Source organism: Rattus norvegicus, chromosome 1 (genome assembly GCF_036323735.1).
Source record: "Rattus norvegicus strain BN/NHsdMcwi chromosome 1, GRCr8, whole genome shotgun sequence".
NCBI classification, from domain to species: Eukaryota; Metazoa; Chordata; class Mammalia; order Rodentia; family Muridae; genus Rattus; species Rattus norvegicus.
Window position 1 is genome coordinate 225,679,963 of NC_086019.1, and position 19,796 is coordinate 225,699,758.

Genomic DNA, 19,796 nt, shown 5'->3' on the forward strand with positions numbered 1-19,796 from the left:
TGACCCCGTGACCCTCCCAAGGCAAACTCTTGAACTCTCCTTCCCAACATAGACTTGTTCCATGTCTAGGCTTTCCAAAATCTTCGGAAGAGCAGGAGCTTCTCTGGGAAGTCCAACCTGCAATCCTTTCCCTCCCCTCCCCTCCCCTCCCCTTTTCTCCCCTATCCCCTCCTCTCCATTCCTCCTTTTCCTGCATTTCTTCCCTACTCTCTCTTCCCCTTCCTTCCCCAACACTCAATAAAGAGGCCAACACTTTGAGGTACAAACAAGTTTGCTGACCCCAGATCTGATTACTCATCTAGGAGGATATTGTAGATAGAGTTCTTACCATTAAAGACTTTGATATACTTTGTGAATGTCATCCCTGCTGGAAGACAGCTGAAGCCACCCGTGAATTGAAGACAATTGAGAATTTGCAGAACTGCAGACTAATGACCCCATCCCCTTGCAGTTTCCCATTTGATAATGTTGAGATAGAGTCCAGGAGTGTGTATGACCTCATCATGTGCCCTGGTGATGCTGGGATAGAGTTCAAGAATGTCCCTGTGTACTCAGGTGATGTTGACTCTGAACTCAGTTTTCGTACTCTGAGAATCAGGGTTCTAACCCAGCCATGAGTCAATCATCCACTTCATAGGCCCTGGGACATGCTTTTCTCTCTCTTATCCTAACCTGGTTCTTTCAAGGATAGTTGTGACTCCTTCTCCCTATCACTGGTCAGGTTTTGGTTGCCAATATTTTATTGGCTAAATTTTGTTCAAATTCTACTCTGCCATTTTTTTCCTCTGAAGAAACTTACTTTAAAAAAAAATCTAAGTAGTATTCTATTGGGCCTGCTACCAGTGTTAAATATATACAAAGTTCAGGGTAATATGTTGTTTTGAAGTACTCTACCACCTGCTAAAATTTCCATTTGCAATTCTGTAGTGTCAGTGTTTATTGGCTTCCTTTAAAACTGATGTAATTTAAGAGAAAACCCAGAGTGACTACCAATAGAGGCTACTTTCACTATAAAGTTAATGTGAATAATTTATCAAGTTCCTTTTGGAAGCTCTGTGTGTTGGCTTATTTGAGGAAGAATCGGTTCTTCTTTCCTATGTATTCTTCATTCAGATGATTCTGTTGAAATGTTTTAGCTAGAATTATTCCAGCAGTTCTTGCTTTGGGCATGTGAGGGGTATCTTTATAAGGTCAGTAGCACAAAGGAACATCAGACTTGTTCATAACAAGGGATGCATTACATTCTGGAAAAGAGCTTCATATATGAGAAGCAAAGGCATCCTATAGACAGTACTGAGCACAACAGGGTAGTTTCTGTTTTCCCGCTTAAAATGCCGCCATTTTTTTCTAATCTCTGATTTCAGGGTCTGCGGTTTTTTTTGTTGTTCCAAGCCACACATTTTATTGTATGAGGTGGTTACTGTATCGTTCTTTTGGATGGAATAAAAATCCTACGTGGATAGTAGCTATTGGCTAACTGCTGGTGATTATCTGTTAACCAATCAGAAGAGTTGGAAGATAGAGTCTAACTGTCACATTTCAGGGTCCCAAACTAAAATGTTCTCCTCTCTTTGCACCTCACAGCAACATTTACTTAGACATAAAATCCATCTCAAACAAGCTCTGGAAATACAACCGCTATCGCTACATCATGACCTACCACCAGAAGCCCTGGCTGCCCCCACCCTTCATCCTGATAAGTCACCTGTGCCTGCTCCTCCGAGGACTGTGCTGTCGCCCAGCGCCACAGGACCAGGAAGAGGGTGACATGGGGCTAAGTAAGTCTCTCTGGAGGTGGAAGGAAGGGAAAAAACGGTCAGACACTGAACATGAAGGAGGGAAACGAATAAAGGGTGGGTATATTGGAAGCCTGTAATTCTAGGGAGATCACAGCATGAAGGTTCTGAGACAACACTGGCTACAGTCTCTCACCTTTGTCTGGGGGTCTCATGCTTATTTTCGCCCTGTTAAATGTTGCAGGATATTTGATTATACTGAAAATACTTGTTTCTAGTTGTGGTGTGGTTCAGTCCTTACTCTATACCTTGAATCTCAAACAATGAACGTCAAGTTAGTTTGTAGAAGGAAGCGCTGCCATTGAAAGTGATGTCTAATTGAGTGGCAGACAAAGCGAGCAAGATTTGACAGAGTAGGATATGCCCAATTCCCATGAGAAGAGAGAGGAAAGGGAAGCTACCTAAGAGAGCAATGCAGAGAGAAACAGAGAGAGAGAGAGAGAGAGAGAGAGAGAGAGAGAGAGAGAGAGAGACAGAGAGAGAGACAGAGAGAGAGACAGAGAGAGACAGAGAGAGACAGAGAGAGATAGACACACACACACACACACACACAGAGAGAGAGAGAGAGAGAGAGAGAGAGAGAGAGAGAGAGAGAGAGAGAGAGAGAGTTTTACCAGGACAGATGTAGAGATACAAGTTGCAGAGAGAACCAGCTAGACACACGTGAAGACAGATGAGTCAGAGAATGAGTCGTCAGAAGATTAGAACACACGGCCAATGTTAGTTTGAGGCCAAACAGAACAAAAACATCAGAAGATGAGAGAGAAGCCAGATTGATAAGAGTGTAGATAAGAGCCTAGATAAGAGTGTAGGAGGCTGGAAGCTTCCAGGACTAGGCCTCTGCTAGCAGACTGAGGCAGTAAGCCTCTGAGACAGTTACTTCAGGGGAATAAAAAATACTTTTCCAGTTAAAGTGTGTGCTGAAGGAAAGAGGCAGGAGAGACAGTGTCTTTACTTGAATGTGTGAAGGTTTTAGACCTCGGAGAAAACCTGGGTTTCCTCTGCTGACCTGGGGACTCCTCTGAATATCTCTTAGAGAGTCGAGTCACCTGACCTGTACTTACTGCTGTGTAGAGAGGGGATTCCAAAGGCCTCGGGTCCAGAGAAGCAGAAGCAAGCTTTGCCTAGTGGATCAACCAGAACCACAGCTCTGGTTTCCTAGCCTCCTAAGATCAGATGAGGGTGCGGAAAGGTTGTTTCCTATGTTCGGAAGATCAATGTGGACTGCAGGCATATGGGAAGATGCATTCTTGTTTTGAGCTGAGTCAGGATGCTTACGTTCTTTTTCCCTCCAGGTGTGGCCCTAGGTATGCACAGCTATAAAAGAGGCACATGGATTTGCTGATAACAGATCAAACAGCCATGTATATAAAAATAATCCTCAGGGTGGAGGGTGTAGAGATGAGACGCTGGTTGCTGTCCGAGGACCGGAGTGTGATTCCCAGCACCCCTATGGCAGCTCATAGTCACCTGTAACTCCAGTTCTGAGGGATCTCATACCCCGTACAGCCTCGGTTGGTACTGCATGCTTAGGGTACACAGGCACACAAGCGTGCAAAATATCTATACAGAGTAAAATTAAAAAAAACCCTCAGAGAGCCATTTATTAAGGGCAAAGCTAATTTCATGACAATGAAATGGATGTGCTTGGTGTGTTTTATAAAGAATTTAATCTCGACTGGATACTTGGGGATACTTAGGGATACTTAGGGATGTAGAGCATCTTCAGTTTTTATAGATATTTTGATTTTGTAATCGTTAGTGCTACGAGTCTCTGCATTAAAAATATGGTACTAAAGATCATAGTACCTGTAGTTTATTTTATTCCTTTTTTTGTTTTTGAAATTCAAGTCAGCTACTTAACAGATTCTAAGAATCCCCCAATACAACATCCTTCACAGAGATATTATTTTAGTATTTTTCTCCTGAGGGAAATATTACGATTCTTTACACTTTTGGTAATTAAACAAACCTCTCCTCCCTCTTCCTTGTTCCCTTCTCCTTTATTCTCTACCTCCTGTCTTCTGTTTTTCATTCTCTGCCCTCTGTCTTTCGTGGGCTAATAAATTTCTGTGCTGAGAACCTGGTGTTGTGGTGTCCTGAGCCGTCACTTTTGCTTTCACATCTGTGCACCACTGGAGTGCCTGACTCAAAGCTTTTGCACCAAGGCAAGTTCACCCACAGTTCTAAAACGTGCTCCGGGTTTCTTTCCACCCCTTTAAAGGTCGAGTTGACAAGAGACAGGGCAGCAGTGCCACCTTGTGGATAGTTTTAAGAACTTCATACTCCAAAAGAAGTACCTGTGGCTAGACTTGCTCTTGGGAGTTTGGGGCAGATTCGCTGCTGGTGGCTGGTGTACGTCCCTGAAAAACTTCAGGCTTATAGGACATCAAAGATGGGGACTGTGGGAGAATATCAGTTTTTCTAATGTCCAAAAGGTTCTTTCACGCCACAAAACATTGTGTGCTTCAGTTGTGAGCACATTTTTATAGCTAAACACATTTTCAATTTAAAACTAATTTTTCCTTGCTTGTTTAATTGGAAAACAATGAAATGGTTGCATTAGTAGTAAATTATGGTGTAATATTTTTTCTTACATGAAGACACTTATGAAAGAATTTTCTAAATTTGTCTCCTTAGCAACATCATGTCCTCGATAGTTCCCAAGTATTAGAAACACACTTAAATGTGATTTCTGGTTCCACTCAGTGAGAACCAGGGCAGTGTATAAGTCTGAATGCTGAGGGTTGATGACGGCCTGGCCTGCCTTGGCTTCAGCACCACAGGGTGAGGTGTTCTTTAAAGAACTAGTTACTTCAGAGAAGGGTGCACTATTGATTGGCCACTGGCTGGCAGTTCTCAGAAGGAGGAGTTAGCCCATCATGCTCAGCCTGATGGGGCAAGACTTCCTCACTAGCTGCAGTGACATCAGCCTCCTCTGCCCTCTATGAACTTGAATTTCACCTGTAGACGACTTGTTGCTCTTTTAGTAGCTAAAGCAGACAACAGGAGAAAAAAGACAACGATGTTCTTTCTCCAGCTGTATATGAATATAGAGAAGATTGGTCGACACAGGAAAACATTGCACACTATTAAAATATTGAAAAAAAGACTTCTGCCTGTTCACTATATTCACCATTTTTTTTAAAGAAAGAAGAAAGAATTATCTAGTGTTCTTACATGTTTGTATTACTGCTTCTTTAGGAGCTCAGTGTGACAGGCTGTGATGTCAGTCACATAAGCTACCACTTACTGTTCTTAGTACAACTGGGAGAGAAGCCATTTATAACCATCCCACTGCTATCACGAAGCACACGAGGCTTGGTACTTAATAAAAGAGACTTACCGATGAGCTTCACATACGTCTTAACTACAAACACACTTATAGGAGAATTTTGCCTTTTGAAGATTTATGATAATTAAACAAACAAAGCCATAAGACCACGATGGGCGCTGTGACACACACCTGTGATCCCACACATGGAGAGGCGGAGGAAAGGGTATCTATGGGTTTGAGGCCAGCCTGAGCTACAGAGTGAGACTGGTTCATTAAAATATCATGCAATAAAACAAATTTAAAATAGATAAAAGTGAAGGAAACAAAAACTCTCAAATACCAATTATCTAGCCTAGAAATTTGAGCAAATTTTTTTTAAAAAAAGGTGCCTGGGTGATAGTCTAGAAAGTACTTGTAAGCACGTGGACCCAAGTTTGAGTCTCAGAACTCACAGTGGCTGGGAGTGTCGGTGCATTCTTTTAACTCTAGCGCCAGGGAGGCAGAACAAGGCTGATACCTTGGACTCTTGCTGTTCAGCACAGACTAAATGCCATGGTCCGTGTTCTCACAGGCCTGGACTTCAGAAACACCACTTAGAAGATCGACCTCTGCCCTGTGCCTGCATGTGCACACACGTGCGCTCCTATATGTTCATCTTCCTTATGAATACACAGGCACACAGGAAAAGTTAGATATGCTATGAGAGCGTAGAATGACTCTACACAAAATTCTCCTATAAATATATTAAGAGTTAAAACTGGCTTGTGCCAAGGTCAACTGTAAGCCTCTTTTTATTAAGTACCTAGCCTCACGTATTCAGTGATAGCACAGACAAGAATGTATTTGGCTGTTTAGAACTGTACAGTTCACCAAAATCACGATCACAGAACACAAGCGGTACCACTTCCAGGCAAGAGAAATGCAAGGAAATACAAAGGCATGGTATTAAACTGGAACCTCACAGGACTGAGTGCCTCAGTCCTGGGACACTTCATAGCTACTTCTGTGGGTGCCTCTATGAGCAGTTCATCAGCTTCGAATGCTCCGGTTTGCTCATCATCTGCCTTCCGGTGCTGGAAGTAAAAGGACGCATCGCCATGTCAAATGATTTTATGTGGGCTCTGGAAATCAAGCTCCAGTCTCCGTGCTTTCATGGCAAGAGATTTACAGACTAAACCATAACCCCAGCCCACCTCCCTTTTGTAATTAAAAAAAAAGTTAAAAATTTCACCATTTATAATACATATATCATGCAAAAACATCGTGATTCTCAAGTTATTGCTACAGTGTCTGGCCAACATAGGTTTTTGGGAAACCAAATTTAATAGGCAGATTTTTAAGTGAGCGCATAGGTGCCTGTAGCTCTGTCATTCAAGGCTCTACTGTATTTGGAGGTTGGAATTCCAAGACTGTAGTCTCCCTCTGGTCAGCCTCTGGTGATGGCCTTCTAGTGACATCACAACATGGTGGATGGGTTCCTTGTAGGGCAAAGGTATGGAATGGGGATGGTGTGAGGAAGGAGATAGAGGGAGAACGGAGAGCTAGCAGCGGCTAAGCTCAATGTGACCAGTCCATTAATCCAACCATCCCAAGGCCCCACCATTTAACCCTCACCTGTAGACGAAGTTTCAGTACATGAACCACTGGGGACACAATCCATGCTGCTAAAAAGAACACTCCATATCAGCCCTCCAAGAGTGGCTTTCATATGTGTCATGCTTATTTCTGCAGAACTCTACCTCACTAAGGATGACTTGAAAAAGCTTCATGATTTTGAAGAGCAGTGTGTGGAAAAATATTTCCATGAGAAGACGGAAGGTCTGAATTGTAGTTGTGAGGAACAGATCCGAGCGACATCCGAAAGGTAAAGAATATCTCTTTAATTTCCCAAACTGCTACCAGATGAGGGTTGTCCTAGAATGTGTAAAACAGTAGATACACCCACGTTCCAACCCCAGCGGCTTGAGTTCTGCCCAATTTGCAGCATGTATTGTAATATGATTTATGAAATCAGCATCTATTTATTGGACGTCACTATGTTCTGGATAGTACTTTCATTTCAAGGGATAAGTGAAGACTAGGAGTCAAGAATTCCTGTCTGGTGGACTGACATTGCAGTGTTTATATGTGGAAAGGTTAAGGAAAGTAAAGGAGTAGTAAAGACAAGGTATTCAAATAAGCTGACAGAGGAAACATATACATTAATGTTGGTCAGTAAAAAAAAAAAAGCTACGAGGAATCGAATGTAGTGGTGCATGCCTTTAATCCAAGCATGGCAGGGGCAGGGGCAGGGGCAGGGGCAGGGGCAGAGGCAGAGGCAGAGGCAGAGGCAGAGAGGCAGAGGCAGAGGCAGAGAGGCAGAGGCAGAGGCAGAGGCAGAGAGGCAGAGGCAGAGAGGCAGAGGCAGAGGCAGAGGAGGCAGAGGCAGAGGCAGAGGCAGAGGCAGAGGCAGAGGCAGAGGCAGAGGCAGAGGCAGAGGCAGAGGCAGAGGCAGAGAGGCAGAGGCAGAGAGGCAGAGGCAGAGGCAGAGGCAGAGGCAGAGGCAGAGGCAGAGGCAGAGGCAGAGGCAGAGGCAGATCCCTCTGAGATCCAGCCTGATCTACACAGCAAGTTCTAGGACAGTCAGGAGGTCACGTGGTGAAGTGATGTTCTCAGCGGAATGACACCCACAGGCATTTGCAGACTGTATGCTAGTCTAGCAGCAGCTGCAGATCCAGCACAGGGAAAGGCAGCAGCTGGCTCAAAGGGTGGCCTTTTCTAGTATTCCCTGGTCAACATTTGGTGGTGATGGGGATGGAGAGAACTTCACTGCTAAGGACAGAGCACAGGAGAGCTTGAGTCAGCAATGGTAGACCACTTAGGTGAACAGGTTGACTGTGAAGGTAAAAATGATGGGGCATGGGAACACAAAGAGCTGTCACTGTTGCGTATAGAGATGACAACATAAATTTGTGTGGTTCTAGAAATGATCTGCCTGGGCTTTACTGCAAGAAGTCAGGATAGAATACGGGCAGCGGATAAGCTGGCGAGTGTAGAGTCATGAGCACACAGGAGCCTGAAGTAAAACTGTAGCTGAGGATGCTTGTGGTTCTTGAACTTTCTGAAAGGGGGTGCTGCAGGAAAGCTATTCAGAAGTCTGAGGGAAGAGGCCAGATGAGTTGGAAAAAGGGAATGTGTGAGAAAACCTATTGGGTGTGTTAATGTATTTCACATGTACAGAATTGCATTAAAGTGTGGAAGTGTGCACATGGTTTTATGGACTTTTAGAAACAGAATTGTTCTTGCAAGTAGAAGCAAATTGATACAAGTTAAATATATTTCTTCACTTTTGAATATACATGAGACTGACTATAGAATGTTTAATTATATGTTTTTTTCTGATCCCCCCCAAATTAGATAGATGGATGTGAGTTCTTAAACACAACTTCCCTTAAAATAGACTTACAATAGGAGCTTTCTTACAGTAGACATGTCATATTTATACAACTCTGTATTTTTGTGTTGATAATATATTTCTGTCAATATGTGTATAGGTAGCTGGTTGAACTTCAGATCAAATTTAATATTGAGAAAATGTTGAATATCTAATGATGATTGTAGACCCATATAATTGGAATTTATCTCAATAATTTCTTTAGACCATTGTCATTTCTACTTTCTCTCTCTTGCCTATTCTGTTTCTTGACAGCTGTGCTTATTCAACCCCCTGGGCCCTCTGGGCGCTGGCCTCTGTATGATGAGTATGCTCCTCTTAGAAGCTGGCAGGACCCCAGCACAGCTCTGCCTTTATTCTAACTATATGCTCTTGGGAAATGTTATTGAACTGCTTTGAACCTTAGTTATTTTTACTTATGATATAGATGTGAGCATAGGTCAATCTTTTAGAGCCATATGGATCAATGTGTATAATAGAGCCAAGGGTAGAAAGATCAATGAAACCTAGTTGGACAAATAGGTCCCAGATATTAGGAGTAAAATTTCTTCTGAAATACTAAATTTGTTACTTCTCATTGGAGTGACAGAATGCTGAAGAAGGAACAACTTAAGGGCTGAAAGATTTATTTTGGCTTACAGTTTGAGGGTCTAATCCATCACAGAAGAGAAAACATGGCGAGAGGAGAGGGAAGTTAGTCAAGTGAAACCCACAGTCAGGATGCAGAGACAATGCTGGTGTTCAACTTGGTTTCTTCTTTTTAGTTCAGTCTGGGACCTCCACCCATGGATGGTGCCACCAACATTCATAATGGATTTTCTATAGTTAAAAATCCTTGGAAACATTCTCATAGGTAAACCAAGAGATATGTTTCCAAGGTAACTCCAAACCCTGTCAAATTGGTGATGAACATTGATCATTGCAAGTACAAATTCTCCTAAGACCTGGTAGGAGATTAAAAAAAAAAAGGTCGGGGCTGGGGATTTAGCTCAGTGGTAGAGCGCTTACCTAGGAAGCGCAAGGCCCTGGGTTCGGTCCCCAGCTCCGAAAAAAAGAACAAAAAAAAAAAAAAAAAAAGGTCAGAGCATCTCCCACTGATATGAATTAATGAAAGGTTAGGGAGAGCTGCTCACTCTACCTCTGCCGAGGAAGGAGTCTGCTCACTCTGTCCTCTGGATTGGCTTATAAGCCTGGTAGATATAAGCATGGATTTAAGAGGTCAGTTGGAGACCAGGGATGCCAGGTGAGAGCTGGTGTGTAGCCCTGGCTGGGCAATGGGATGGGACAAAAGGACAATGCATGAAGTATAGTGGGGATTGGATGGAGCAGAGGGAAGGCTGGAAACCAGGTTGACCCTCAGAAACACACATGGGTAAAGCCATCAGCGAGAAATGGCGCCACAGGAGACAGTGTACAAAGGCGTGGAGAAAGCTACAGGGCTCCTACCTGTTGACTGTGGGATTCAAGAGACACAGTTAGCCATATATGTTCATGAGGCTTAGGACAAATGAATCTGAAACCCTGGGGCAACTTAGAACTGGGACAGGAGATGCCTTCTAATCAAGAGGCTCTGTGGGCATCAGCTTCCAATCCTAGGAGAGAAGTGGAGGGAAGGCAGCTAGTGCTGGACAGCTGTGGTGCCAAAGTCTGTAAGATGTTAGACAGAAAAGGAGCAACTTATGGAGAAGTCTAGAAAGGTGAGGCCCTTTTGGGGGAATGCACATGGGATGGCACAGAGGGTAATAGTCAGAAACCAAGGCAATACTGAGTGAGAACCCGGGTGCCAGGAATCATAGCAAGTCCTTCAGTGGTGTTGGTCCCAAGACCTTTGGTCTTCTCGCTTTCGCGTATCATCTTTTTCTTGGACTTGAGAACCCAAGAGCCAGAGACTTAGAAATAAGTACTTCAGTGAAGACGCTCATAATGTGTTCAGTCCTGCAACCTATGTGACTTCATTTTTCTTAGACCCGAGGGGAGGATCGTCGTTACTGGATTATATGACTTCTGAAACATATGGATGATTCTAAGGGGTTTTGAACTTGGCTCTGAATTTCTAATAGATTTTCTTCTGATTATAATATATTCTTGCTAGAATGATTTTATATTGTCATCATTGTTGATGTCATTTTGGGGGAGCTCATAAATGAGGGGTGCTAGGGCAGCAACTGAGTAATGACCTTTAAGAGGCGATATAAGGAGATCGTAGAAACCATTGCATGTTTGCCTGCCTTCCAAGAAGGCATTGTTTACTTTCTAGAAGGAAATGACTTCGGGGTATGAACAGAGGGCGAGTGCTGACTAAAGCCTGTTAGGTATTGAGCTTGAAAATCTGCTTCCACTGTCTTCTGAGCAGGGCTTGCCAGATGTCCTTTCTTTCTGGTCCGTGCAGCAAAATGCCCGTTGTATCTTTTCTGTTTTGGCACACTGACTGTACTATATTTGGGAAATGCCACGGTTTCTATGATTTGTAGAATCTCGAGCACAATGTGCACCACAATGTGTGCAGCTCTAACTTCAGCAAATGTGTGTCTGGCTGAGGCTTCATTGAACAACATCTGGGAGCAGCTCTGGGGGTTTGTCCTTCCAGCTGGACTCCCCGGGCAAACTTGCTTTGATCCCAGATGCGTTGCTGAGGGGTACGGCTGGCTGCAGTGGTGGGTTGGATGTAGACCGTCTGGCTTGACGCCCAGCTGCATGACATTGGATGCGTTGTGACCTGACCCTTTTCCTGTGAAGGGAATGGTAGTCATGCCTACCTCACAGAGCTGCCATCTGGTGAAAGAAAACAGGGGGAGTAGACACATTGTATAATGCTGTGCTCATAGAGAGCACTCCATGGATGGGTCTGTCAGGCTCATTATAATTATACTTCTTATTATCTAATTTTTTAGAATCTTGGCTAATGGGCCACAGGTAAAACAGTCACAAGGCCTGTCTTCCCTCCACTCAGACCTTGCACAGAGGGAACTGTAATAGTAAGAATTTGTTTTATGTGTCAGAATGACTGAAAAGCCACATTGAATTAATGCAGCTGGCGGTCTAAAAATATAATTAAAATATGCTTCACAGGACACTGCGTTTTCGAAAATGAGTTTCTATAAAAGGCAAGAGGGCCCATTTCAGAAGACCAGGTTATTTGTCTAACAGGTTTCTATTGTAGCGTGCCACCTGTTGCCATGAATGGTGGCAGGATTCTATTGTATCCTTTCGATGTGTCTGCAGCTAATGGAACTTAATGAGTCTCCATTACAGCAGCTCAGACCGTACTGTTTTTGAATTAGATGAAACAGGGCACTGGATGGAGACGTTCCAATTAGGCCTATCTGGAGGAAATATACATATACTTCGTGCTCTTTCCCTCGTCGCCTTTGCCGGTTCGAACTTTGCGGGTTTCAGAAGGTCAGCAAGCATGCTTTAAGCCACTGGTGAGATACAGAAGCTAGATTTTATACAAAATTAGCCAGAAAGCGTTCTGCTCATATAGCATACAATGAAAGTGAAAAACAGCAGCTGCTTTATTTGTTAAGTTCCTATCTGCAACGGTCTCGGAAAGCAGGGCGGGAGGCCAGGCTTGTGCCATGCTTTAGGTGTGCTCTAGAGGCAGGAAATTGAGCACGGTGTCTGTGAGAGGGTCCTGCTACAACTGAGTGCTCTTCTCCCAGCTGAACGATCCTCCATTTCCCAGCCACTAATAAGAATGGGACTAAATTTTATGACTGCGGATGGCCATATGAGCTATGAAGTCACTGCTTAGATATCCTTCCTTGCTGTTTTTTCAGTGTACTCGCATGATCAGATTCCTTGTATGTGTATAAATGCCTTGTCTGCATGTATGTGTGTATAGCTCGTGTGTGCCTGGTATCCATGGAGGCACAGAGGAGGGCAGTGGACCACCCGGAAGCAGAGTTGAGAGAGCTGTGAGCCGCCACGTGAGTGCCGGAAACTGAGCGTGTGAACCGCATGAACATTCAGTGATCTTGAACTAATGCTATACTTCTCCAGCTGCTGAAATAGTCTTTAAAAGTGTGAACTTTGAGTGTGTGTGCATGCGTGCGTGCGTGCGCACGTGTGGTGTGACCACAAAGGCCAAAAGAGGGTGTCAGATCCCCTGGAACTGCAGTTACATATGTGAGTTGCCAGTGGGTGCTGAGAATTGAACTTCCTCTCTGGAAGTGAATTCTCTTAAGCACTGAGCTGTCTCTCTAGCTTCTCCCAGAGTATTATTTATTTAATATTTTAGAGTTTCATTTTAAAACATGTAAGTCAGAACATCAGACATCCACAACCTTGCCTCTACCAGCAGAAATAGCCAAAGAAAATAAGTACAACGTAATTATTACTATATTTGTATTATATGCACATACACACAAAAGCCATAATAACCTTTTTAAAAGAATATTTTTATAACTGCAGAGATAGATCAATAGGAAATACAGCATATTATATATACTATATATTATAAATTTATAATCTCTTGTAAAGATATTTGTTATTTTGACACAGAGAAACTGCAGCTTCCTCATAAGTTTTAAATAGTTTAAAAATCTTATAATGTAGAGGAGATCATTATCATCTCACTTTAGTGTCTTATTATCCAATGAGCATTATTTTACTATTTTACTATTTTCCTTACCTTTTGTATTTTTGTATTTGGGTAATTGTCTCCTCATGTCATTTGTAATCTTATTGTATACAGCAGAATGATGGGTACTGGTGGTGCATTCATTCTGTTCATCTGTGTCTTTTTACTGCAGAATTGAGTCCATTGGTGTTGAGAGATATTAAGGACCAGTGATTGTTACTTCCTTATTTCCTGTTACTTTGATGAAAGAGATGGAGACAGAGATAGACAGACAGACAGACAGAGAGAGAGAGAGAGAGAGAGAGAGAGAGAGAGAGAGAGAGAGAGAGATTATATGTGGTTTCTAGCTTCTCTTCCAACTGTGCTGACTACAACATACTTTTCTCTCTTGGGCTGGATCCATTCCCTAGCTACAATGATGCTTCTTGTTGGCTCTCCCATAGCTGTGGCACCTCCAGTGCCTAGGGGGGTCTCCGACACAAGCCAGGCTTCACCTTCATAGTTTCATGGAGTGACCTCTCTGGACCTTCATGCAGGGACTCTCCTGTGCATGCCTGGCTACAACCTATTTACTCATGTATTCTTCATGGCTCTAAAGCCAGGACAATGTAGCCTATGCTGACAAGATCTGTTGCTTGCTGGGGATGGAACCTGTCTCCCTCCTTGAATTATATTTGCATACACTTTGATTTGTTTTTACTTTCTTTCTATGTGTTGAAAGCTTAGCTTGGTGGGGTTTTGCCTTGAGGACACCCCTACCTTCACTCCTTTTCACACCAGGTCTCTCATCTCTCAGCATAACCCTTGGCTCCAATTTTGGATTTCTCCTCAAAAAGTACATTTTGTATTTAATTTTTGCCTGAATTTCTCCTTTTCATTGTAGAGCTACATAAAAGTGGATTACTAATAACCAAGTGGCAGAGTAAATATGACTGTCTTGAAATTTCTGCCAAAGAAATTAATACAAAACTCTTCCATTTAGTCTCTGGCAGATTTTTAAGGACAAGAACAAAAAGCAGCCACATTCTTTGCCAAAACATTCCCCAAATGATCTCTAGCTTAAGTAGCTAATATCGTACCATCTGAATCTTGGGCTGGGCCTCCATAATTCACACTGCTCTTAGTTTTCTAAGCTCCTGTAAGGGTAATATCTTAAGCCCTGCTTATAGTTTCCAACTGCTTTTCTAGTCCAAAGTTCCCAATCTTTCACATTTCTCTAAAACCCAACATAGCCAGGCCGGTCACAGCAACATCCCATTCCCTGGTACCAACTTCTATCTTAGCTACCTTTGTATTTCTTGTTATAAGACATAATGACTAAAGTAACTTATAGAAGAAAGAATTTACTGTGAGCTTACAGTTTCAGTGGATGAGAGTTCGTGAGTGTCATGGTAGGGAGCATGGCATCAAGCAGACATGGTGCTGGCCAGAAGGATGCATACTTGGGATTCCCAGAGTCTGGCACTGAATTATACATTAGTCAGAGACTCATAAAAGCAAACCCCATAAGGCTACATGCTTCCCTCCTTCAAATAATCAGGGGCAAGCTACATACCGCTGTACTTCCTGCCTTCATACCTCCAACATTCTGTGCAGTTAGGGCAACCAAGTTTTAGGGCAACCAAGTTTGTTTCAGAAGCAAATCCTTGTCTTCATGGTGGTACTTGTTCGTATAGGGATCTAATAACCATCACCTTCATGGCATCTAGACAAGGCATTAATCACTCAAGGAACAACAGTAATTAGCAGAAACTGAATGGCCAAAGGCCTTGTGATGGCTGACATCAGAATTACAATCTAGGAGGTGCCTGAAAATGAAAATAGGAACTAGTTGTACTAGTCATTTATCTTATCTTGGGTCTCTCTCTCTCTTTTTTTTTGGTATAGCTAGATTATCTTCAATGATAATTTCCCAGAAACATATTTAAAGTCATACAACAATCTCTTTGTTTTGCATAGACCAGGTTGAGTGCTCTATCATACTGTAGAACTAGGTCAGCTAATGACAGCTACTTGTTGATAGAAATGGGTCTACTTAGTTTGAACAGGTCCCTTTTAATAAAGAACTTGGAGGCCAGCATGAGTCCTGGTTTGCCAATGGATACCATAGGCAGCCATTTTATCCCCTTTGTCAGAGAGTTTCCTTTGGACCTAATAGACTAACCTTTTGTTGAGGATAAGGGGCAATGTACTCTCTCTATAACTACTTACTGCTGAAATTAGGACATCATTGTCAGTGCCCTGGACGTCTGGAATACTAGTTAAAGGACAGGAAGGGGATTCAGGCAATGGGCATCTATCAGAAGCATGTGATTATCTTACCCAGCTGAAGAGACAGGGAACAGTCACATTGGCTGGACTGGTTCACATCAGATTTCAGCAAGTTCAGAGCTCTCTGACTACCTGGGAATGGCATGGTGTAGGTCACTTATGGAGCAGTTTGTAGTCTGTAGCTGATACCTAGAAGGTGTCTCTCAGTCATGTGGAAACCTGCTGGAACAGATATAGACTAGGGATAGAAGTTAAAGTTGAGAAACTTAAAGGGAACCTTACATGGACCGTATGATTGGGAAAGAGAAGTTCCAAGACTTTGTAAGAGGTGAATCCAAGTCTTATGATTCACTTGATTCCTTGAAGTTTACATAAATTTTTGGTTAAATAAATAAATAAATAAAAATAAATTTTTAGATATATCAGCATTATCATTGTTGGTAATCTGTATTGAAATCTACAGTGTAGAAAAAGCAGCTAACAGATGTCTGGGAAACAGCTGCAGTAGACTCACATCTTCAAGTCAGAGCAAAAACAATGAACACCTTTGATTCCAGCGCTCGGAAGGCAGAGGCAGGTGGAACTCTGTGAGTTTGAGACCAGTCAGGTCTTCAAAGCAAGTCCAGGTGAACCAGAGCTACGCAGAGAAACCCTCTTTTGAAAAACCAAAACCAACCAACCAATCAACCAACCAGAAATCGCTTTCTTAGTTCTTTATAATTTGCACTTACACATCTTAAATCACTGTTTCAGACCCTCACTTTTTTAGGCTTTAAACCACTTTATTTCCATCTAACCATTTACCATGAGGCAGGAGTTGGTTACTGGAAGCAGATTTTTTTAAAATAAAGGAATGTAAAAAGTTACATCTGAAACCTGTTTGTCCTTCAACATCAAGTCTGTTAGCAAGGCAAATCTATCTGACTTTCTCATCAGGAGACCTAGTAACTGTAGAAACAGCGAGGGGTGATTTTTAATGAGATGGACCAGTAGCCAAAGCAGCTGAAACTTTGGTGAAAGAGCTGGGTGCCTGCTGCCACCAAACTAACAAAGCTACAGTTAGCCATTAACACCACCAGAGATTTGAGAAGGATAAATTATAGCAGGAAGTGTAAACCAAATGGCCTCTGTAGTGATTGAAATGACAGAGACTTACCAGGTACCTGGATGATTACCCTAGTAGGCCTCTGTGATCTCCATGACTTCATTGTGGGCAGAGGTCATAGGTCTTCGACCATTATAGAGAAGAGCATTTCATCTTCAGTCACTGCACAGGACAGCATAGGTCTTATGATGACAGGCCCAGAAGGTCTCAGAGATTTTCCTGTGGATGAGGAACTTTGGAAAACTGGCCTACCTTGACTTAGGTAGAGTAGCTCAGTCAATTCAACAGCGTCCACAGTTTGTGGAGGGTCCTGTTAGCAGGTGAGGCATGAGGCAGTTTCTCCCAGTGGTTAGAGGCATTGCAGTCCAGGTCTGTGCCCCATTATCTGCCTTCTTTGGAGATTTTAGGGTTGCTCTTAGGAGTTGGTATTTTTGTCTGTCACGGGAAGCTTTTTTCCATGGAATATTTTAAGTGGTATATTACGCAGATCTCTTAAAAATTTTTGAGGGCGATTTATTGAGTATTCCTGATCACACACAAAATTTGTTGTTGTTACTTGCTTTATTTGGGCTTAACCTTGAAAACACATAGGATGCTAAATAAAGCTTATTCCTACAATTAATTACATCAGTACTTAGCATGACAATTATATTTCTGAACACATTAAAGAAGTTGATCATTTATAAGGTTATGAGTCTTTCTGCCCTCAAGGATCATTGGCTGATTCAGTCCATGTGGGAGCAGAGATGTTGAACAGGGGGTTCAGAAGCCCTGTCAGTATGTATGATGAGTAATCACACTAGGACCAGCTGTCAGGAGGCCAATAAACTACTTAGGGTGATTCAAGCTTATAAAGTTTTGGGGGTAGGAACATCCAGGATGGGCAAAGGTCATTGGCTGGGTGGGGGAGGTTATGGAACCTGAAATGCCTTATTAGCATGGGGAAGCATTTCAGGGATCTCAGGTGCTGGCTGAACAGTGTTTATCAGGAGAAGGGAAATTGATCCTATAGTCTAATTAAGGCTATGTAACTTTCTTTAGATAGAGATGCATGTGGGACTTAGAATTCTCCAGACAAGGTCAGAGAAGGAGAAACCCTATTAATGAAGGGAGTCTTGCATATTGCACCAAGTCTAGAGGCTATCGGTCACGGTGGACTTTGACCTTAATTAGCAGAATTTTTCCACACAAAATGACTACTAACTTGTCTGTCTTAATCATCTTTAACAGTTTACAATAAGTTAGTGGCTTTTATAAGATTAGGACTTGTGTTTTTATACCTGTTTGGTTTAGTCTTAAGAAATAACAATTTTAAAATTCCTTTAGTATCAGAATAACACTTTAAATCATAAACACAGTCTATAGGGAGACTGGCAACTTTCCTTTCCTTGTCCATACATAATATACCATTATAGAATATCACAGTTTGTTATATAGCCAAGACTTAACAAAGTTAGCAGAGACAAGGAGACATATATTCTAAAGTCAGTGTCTGTTTGCCTGGATAGTCCTTGGTGAGGAGAGACATTCTATAGGCCTTTGCCAGACTGCTGACGTCATTTCCTCACTTCATCATAAGATAGAAATACCAGTTTCTGGTGTTGAGTGTTGGGTGCTCATAGTTGTGGTGCTAAGTCTTTTGCTTTTTATTTATTTATTTTTAAAGGTCACATATTAATAAATACATCATAATATGTCATATTTTATTAACTTAAAATGTCCCAAAGCCTTAAATATTTAAATATTTCAAAAATATAGTTTTTTAATTTAATTTTTTTTAACTTCAATATTTATTTTCAAAAAATTTAAAACCTCAAAACTGTGGGCTCATACAATATAAAAAATAATGTAAATACTTTTTTTTTTACTTTAAGAAGGAAGAAATGGGGCATAACCACAATCTGGACAAGGCAAAACCAAAATTCAACAGAGCAAGCAATTCAGTGTCAATATCTGGGATTCACTGGCAAACCTCTAGGCTTCCCCAGCTCTGCTCTTGGCGGCACATGCGACTTAACTTCTAGGCCACAGCTGGCTCCATTTCATTGAAACTGTTGTCCTGGTGGCCATCACATGACACTGGCATCTCCCAAACTGCTGGGGTCCCTCTCCTGGGCTCCCTTTGGAAACTCCATCCCTGACACACAGTGCCAAGTCTGAGCTGTTCTCCATGACCCCTTCATGTTTTTAAAACCAATACCACTGGGGTTATTTTTAATTACAAAGTTTAACTGTGGGCATGAGGTACATCCTTGTATATAAATGCATGGGTGTGCAGCTTTAATGCCTTATTAAACCAGCATTGTTTTTAAATTTTAATTTTCATACACCTTGTTTTTATGACTTTGTTTTCAGGACAAAAATTACCATACAGAAATCCATCCTGATCCAAAATACCTTGCAGACCTGTTGTTGCCTTCTTGGTTGATTTATATCTTGTGGCTACCTTTAATCAAGATGGTGGTTAAGTCACATGGCATCTACCCTTTCTAACCCTAGCAAAGATGGCTGGTGTCATGTGATGGCCACCAGGACAACAGTTTCAATGAAATGGAGCCAGCTGTGGCCTAGAAGTTAAGTCGCATGTGCCGCCAAGAGCAGAGCTGGGGAAGCCTAGAGGTTTGCCAGTGAATCCCAGATATTGACACTGAATTGCTTGCTCTGTTGGATTTTGGTTTTGCCTTGTCCAGATTGTGGTTATGCCCCATTTCTTCCTTCTTAAAGTAAAAAAAAAAAGTATTTACATTATCCCTATGGTGATAGCAGCTAAGATAACAGCAAGCCATATATTGCTTAAATCTTAAAATGGCATACCACGTGGTTCTTTTAAGAACATACATACACACGCACATTCACACACATACACCATATATATATGTATATATATATACATATAGATATATATCTTCACACACATATCCTCTTCCTTATCTTACAAGTTTTAAGCTAACTTCTTCTTTGTTACAGATTTTTACAGATTATTATCTATAACCAATAAACTTAAACATATTGAGGTACAAAAAGTTCGCATAATGGTCTTACAAATCTAGAAATTTGGTTTATATCCTAGCAAATGTTTTAGTTGTTAAATGAAACCCAAAGTTCCTCTCCCTTTTATTTTCTATTTTCTGTGCTCTCTTTTCCCTGTCACCTGTCCCTGTGACTCACTTGACACAAGGCAGAGAGGAGACTTTTAAATAAGCGTGCCTGGGTCTAGAAAATGAATAGTCATAACTGAACTCCAAAGCCAGCTTTCCATAAAGCAGAACAGCATAAAACAACTTTAATATCCATTCCCAGGAGACATCTGAATCCGTGCTAAACTGAATCCA

At 42.0% G+C, this 19,796-nt stretch overlaps 1 protein-coding gene across 5 annotated transcripts in view; it reads left to right on the forward strand.

The window, feature by feature from the left end:
* The window catches only part of Trpm6 (transient receptor potential cation channel, subfamily M, member 6), a 187,579-nt gene that overhangs the window by 120,435 nt on the left and 47,348 nt on the right, over positions 1 to 19,796 (forward strand). For all 5 annotated transcript variants that reach the window (XM_039101382.2, XM_039101383.2, XM_039101384.2 and 2 more), the window contains 2 exons: positions 1,585 to 1,778; positions 6,805 to 6,937. In XM_039101382.2, the coding sequence (XP_038957310.1) occupies positions 1,585 to 1,778; positions 6,805 to 6,937 (327 nt within the window). The remainder of the gene's footprint in view (positions 1 to 1,584; positions 1,779 to 6,804; positions 6,938 to 19,796) is intronic.